The 6000-nt window shown below is 39.2% G+C and overlaps 1 protein-coding gene across 1 annotated transcript in view; it reads left to right on the top strand.

Moving 5' to 3' along the window:
* Nucleotides 1-644: 644 nt before the first annotated feature.
* BCL2 (BCL2 apoptosis regulator) overlaps nucleotides 645-6000 on the top strand; it is a 919075-nt gene continuing 913719 nt past the window's right edge. The window contains exon 1 of the mRNA XM_044065198.1: nucleotides 645-2048. Coding sequence (XP_043921133.1) covers nucleotides 1596-2048 — 453 coding nt within the window. The 5' untranslated portion in view covers nucleotides 645-1595. The remainder of the gene's footprint in view (nucleotides 2049-6000) is intronic.

Below are 6000 nucleotides of genomic sequence, written 5' to 3'. Positions count from 1 at the left end.
CTTTGCAGGTGCCCTGTTAGTCGCACACAACAAGACACAATGCAACCAACGGCTGCAGTTCTTCAGCTTTCTGCAGGTCTGCGCCTTTGAAAAACATTATTACAGTGCATAGTTCAGTAGGCTAAATGTCATTTTTATTATCGTTTCATTAAAAAATACATGTAATAATAAATCCGGGTTTAATGCCAACACATTTTTTTCTCATTTTGTACATACCGTCGTAAAACATTTCCAGAAATTATGTAAAATCAAAACATGAGGTGATAGTCTACGCAGTGAGATACAATACACAAACGGAGGTATCCCGGGCTCCCCGACGATTACTGATCCCATTTAACATAATGACAGCATGTCTGCTATACTCGGCAGATGTTGTCATGTGGAATAAATCATTGACTATATAAGCCCAATGGAAGGTCTCGGGGACATCAGGTAATATGCACCGGGGTAGGAAGCACTTGCTGTCCAAAATGTGATGCAAAACGGGGTATTTAACTGAAACCAGGGGCAGACATCCATAAACTGACCCATACACGTACTACACCTTTACAAAACGTATGCAGCAAAGGGTGCCTTTTTTTGAATGAACAGTGACGTCGTGCACTGTACAGGAAATAACGTCCCCACGTATTACGAGAATGGAGGTACTTAGACTTGAAGGGTTTTCTTACTCTGACCTCAAAACCTTTCCCTGTTCTAGCACTGTATTTCTACACTGACAGTGGGCAGCGAATGGGCTGTTTCTGCTTTGCCAGTAAAGAGTCACTCAGTCCCTGGCGACAGCTCGCCTTCTCTTGGTCCCCACTCCTTCATGTTTCCCTCCCCCCGCCCCCTCCCGGGAAAGACTCAGGGGCCGACTGCAAACTCTCTTCTGGAAACCGTTGGGGAATGAGGGGTAGTCGATGTGAGCCTTCTCAAAGGTTATTATTCCCTTTGGTATATTGTAGCAGTAACAACATGGTATTGGAAAACATAACCGCCGGACTTAACGTTTGAGTTCAAGGGATGTGGGACAGCCAAGCACGCTTGTGACATTTGGGGGCGTGCCTACTTTACGTGTTGGATATTAAAATAACTTTGGAAATTAATTAAATATTCTCGATTTGTGAGAATAGGTCTGATTCTGTTTCTTCTAGCACATACGGAGTACTATTCTTAATCGTTTAACCCGAAAATCGGAAGACAACGGAACATATTGTACAAACCAAAAACTGTTCCAACCATTAGTCACATTCCTTCGTCTGTCATAGTAAAACACTGACCCGAAGGCGTTACAAACCGTGGGGTCTCGTGCATCACTTTAAATACATATTTCCAGAAAGGTGAAAACAATCTGCATCACAAAATCAGAAAGGCGCAATCTGAAGCATCATTAAACGTTTGGAATATATATACATAATCTCACAGTTTTACAACTACTGGAGTAAGCACGCCTCTTACACAGTGAAATCTGCACACAAAAAAATCCCGGGTGCTGAAGTTTCCCCCTATAATCAAATTACTTATTTAAACAATGGTACATATTCGATAAAGAAAAACTAAAAGGCGCAGTTAAAGGTGGATCTATGAAGTAAACACATCTAGTGGCAGCTGCTATGGAGATTCCAAATCCAGCTGAGGGAGTTTATGATTATCGCGACATAGTGACCACTTTTCTGCAGTACCGTTTGTCTCAGAGGGGTTTTCTGTGGCCCCCTAATGCACCGCAGCTGGCCGAGGCGCCCCGAAATGTTGCCGCCGTGCACAGGGCCCTGCAGCAAGCCGGGGATGACTTCTCCAGGCGCTACCAGCGTGAGTTCGGCGAGCTGGGTGGCGCACTACACCCGAACCCGGTGGTGGCCCACAACCTGTTCCTGACCGTGGTCAACGAACTTTTCCAGAACGAAACCAACTGGGGCCGCATTGTGGCCTTTTTTGAGTTTGGGGGTGCGCTGTGTGTGGAGAGCGTTAACCGGGAGATGCCACTGCTTGTGGATAGCATCGCCCGATGGATGACAGATTACTTGAACGGAGAGCTCCACCAGTGGATTCAGGGAAATGGAGGCTGGGTATGTGCATAGCTATATATGCCATGTATAAGTTATAATTAAATATCAATATACATCTATGTGAAATTACTTTCTTGGAGTTTGTATTACCTGGCATACTCTTAGCAATTTTACGTGTAAGATAGCTACCCCCACCTCCATCTAAAATTGTTTGAAGCAAATGAGGGTTGATTAAGCAGCAAAATGCAAGGGATTGCAGGATGTTGCTGTAGCGAAGTGGGTGGTTAATTAGTCACTACCCACATCTTGGCACAGGATAGGCCACTGCCTCTGTGGGCGGTCGTGTGTTTGTGGGTGTGTGTGGGAGAGAAAGAGGAGGAAGGAGAATGTGGATAGCTGTAGTGAGCCAGTACAACATAGCTAGTACTTGGGCAAAACTTGTATATTTCTAGGGTGTATATGGGCAGATGTAATTTGTTTACACCTGATTTCTGTTATAGTGAGATTTTTTTTTTCTGCAAGTGCATTATCTAATAACATTTTCGTTGCGCTTTTGGCTGGTATTTGTGTGCGGTGGGATTTCATTTGATTCGGTATCAGACATTCGGCAGCTCTCAGCCATGCTTACTAGATGCCTGTGATATTTTGCCTCTGTTAAATTGTACGTGTTTTGGGAGGTGCAGCAGAAATTATCTTAATTTATTGTAGTCGGACGCTTTTTTTGTCTTAAGAAAATGTATTTCTTTTCTAGTACACTTATCAGTATTTTCAGGGAATAGTATCAGTATCTAAAAGGTGCCCAATTCTTCTTCCCCTAATTGCCGAAGTGAGAACGCTCAGCTTTAACATAATTTTCTGCCTCAAACATCTATTTTTCTGTGACAAAACAGTGATAATTTCAGTCATTAATGTTACAGACTTTTTATTCTTTGCAAACAAAAGTTTTCATATTTTTTGTAATTTGTTAATGGAGAGGTTGATGACAGATATATTTTTCACTAAAATGTGGCAGCTTTTTACATGGTGGAAATACATCTTTTATTGAACACTTTTTGCTGGCTGAACAACCAAATACAATCAATAAAATACATACCACATAGATTTAAAAAGTTACTGTATATGTATATATATATATATATATATATATATATATATATATATATATATATATGCAAGCTGAACATCTGGTTATTGTGAGTTCACTTAGCTGTCCAGACCGTTGTTTTCACTAATATTCAGTTAAACCAACTGCTGTTCAAAGCTGGTACCGAAGGTCATGGTTGGTACTGTTACAAACACGAGCATAAGAAAACTTGTTACAAACACGAGCATAAGAAAACTTAAATCACAATTAACTATGTGTAGGGTTGGAATTAATTAAGTTGCATTATCTTCTTGCATGAGTATGTGCCACAGGTGCTTGGAAATGAAAGTTGTAAAAAGATGAAACATTTAAATATTACTGTTTTGCATGGTTGTTTTATGCATATTCAGGTTTCTGTCTAAACATAATTGTTCTTTTCCTTTTAATCTTCTAAATGAAATCTTACTATCTAGTCTTTCAGAATGTTTGAAATGAGGCTACTTACTGACTGTGATCTAATGTAGGTCACCAATGAACTTACATTTAGTGTGACTACTGTGCTCAGTCAAGGATGTGTACCCCGTTGCTGGAGTGATGGAAGGAAAGACTGCTGTGTTCTTCAGAACTGATATCCATTTCAAAAGGTCACATGGGAACAGAGCAACAAATAATATCAAATCCTGATACTTATGTGAAGTAGCTTGTAGATACTTTGTAATATTGATTAAAGTTAGACATGCACTGGTAGTCTTTCGTTGTTTTTGTTGTGTCACTGCAGTGACTGTGCACTAGATACAAAACATTGCTTGCACCTCATTTCAGCTTCAGTAGCTGTACAGAAAAATGAAAGGGTTAAAGAATATATAGAACACAATGTTCATGGACAGTAGTGGAATGAATATGTTATATAGAAAGTGTAAAACGTTTTATCTAGCTGTCTGCCTCTCCATCTGTTTTGTTTGTTGATAAGGATGGTCCACTGGACAAGTATTCATCAGAATCCCAGGGGGAGAAAAGTGCCACTGAAAAAGTAGAGTATAAGAAATTAGTTAAACAATGAGAAATTAGAGTTGTATTAGTAGTCAAATGGATATTGATATATTTGTGCATAGTTACACCACAGTTCAAAGTAAAGCCTCAGTTGGATTCCCACCAGTTCACCAAAACGTGGTGGTGGTGGTGATAGCGGCATCCTGTTCTAGACACAGAAGATGGACTTCAGGATGTAGTAAAAACTGTAAACACTTTGACATCTTAGTATCTGAATTCTATGCTGTGGTGGTTGATTTGTGGAACACTGTATGTGTTAATTTGTGGAACATTGTACAACTACAGAATGCCAAGGATCTTGGGTACAGTTAAGTACAGTTTAGATTTATGATACTTGTGCTTTAATAATATAATATATGGTTGGCCAGAAATTAAAATAAAGCAAATCAGACTTGTCTTTTTAATACGATTACGGATTTAGCAGCTCCCCTAACTCATTAGGCTGAAACATTAACCATTGCAGAGAATGTTCATGTCATGGACGTGTTTATAAATAGCTACTTGTAAAGCTTCGTTAAGCTTGTCTAAGATGAGAAGACGAGTATTTGCATGTGCGGCTTGGAGTTACTGAGCTCTGTTAAATAAATGTGTGTTTTTAATATGCTATTTGACCTTCCTGTAACAAATGATGACTTATTTTGATGGTTTCAGAATATAGTTATATGCCATATGTCATTTACCAGTACTGTGGCCATTAACTAGAAGTATGGTACTTATGATTCACAATGCGTAGTGATGCTTAGTTATGACTTCCTTTACATTGTGGCAATAGTTTTATTTTGTTTTATTATGCCCGAAGCATTGCAGAGTGCCCATCTCATTTGCCTAGTGGAGTAAGTTTTAGATGGTATCCTTCATTTTTTATCATTGTTTTGATGAAGTTTTGTAGATTTTCTGGAACTCTTGTTTTACATGGTGTTCTATTTTTTGTCTCTGTCATTACTTTGGTAATACAATGGACATGATGACAGGTGTTTCGCAGAGTTTCTGTTCTGGCTTTTCCTGTGCTAGTAGTCTGGAGTTAGCTTACCCTTTGTCTGTATGGAGCAGTACTACTCTCTGTCTTTACTCTGGCAAGTGCTTTTTTTTTCTTTTATGGTGCCTAGACCAAACACACAATGTTTGTCATAATATTTAGAGCCTGGTGAAAGTGGAACCTTGTAATGGAAAGATTTTGTATTCTGCTTTGCCTTCTGGGTCTCTGATACTGCAGTTTTATGCATTTGCAAACTGGGTATGTTAGGACAGAGTTTTATAATGCTTCTGACCTCTCTATTTCCACTGCAGGGCCAGTTATGGAAGTTGGATAATATCATGGACCTCTAAGCTTGCTGGGTAGCATAACATTTGATTAAACATGGTTGTCCTTTCTCTGACTCTTGCCTTTCTCCTGTGTCTGGCCATGCAGATTTGGATAGAAGTATTCATAACTATGCCTGTTATGACATTAACAATGTCAGTGTTGTCAAGAACATTTGCAGACAGTGCTAGCTTTGTGAAAATTCTTGGTAACCAGAGATAGTTAAAAACTAATTTTCCAGGATGAGCTGGGAGCGGGGTGGTTTTTAGTAACCATCTTACAGCGTTAATAGCCATGCATTGACTGGCCATATGTAGGACAAGTCCTGGCTTACTGGACAACAGATCATCTGTAGATGATACTGCAGAACAAACCTTGTGTTTTGTTTAAAACCTAAAAAAGAAAAAAAATGATAACGGATTCCATTTTCCATATTAGAAGTACAAGAAGAGTTGAATTTGACTGTTTTTTTTGTTGAAGAATTCCTGCTTTTTTTGCTTTAGCTGTTATTTATTTATTTATTTATTTACTTATATTTGTTGACCGGGAGTGTCCAACTGGATGTAGGTCCATTTTCA

Source organism: Protopterus annectens, chromosome 3.part0 (assembly GCF_019279795.1).
Source record: "Protopterus annectens isolate FY-2018-M chromosome 3.part0, PAN1.0, whole genome shotgun sequence".
Classification (NCBI taxonomy): domain Eukaryota; kingdom Metazoa; phylum Chordata; order Ceratodontiformes; family Protopteridae; genus Protopterus; species Protopterus annectens.
The sequence above is the reverse complement of the archived record's forward strand: the minus strand, read 5'-3'. Positions and strand labels throughout refer to the sequence as shown.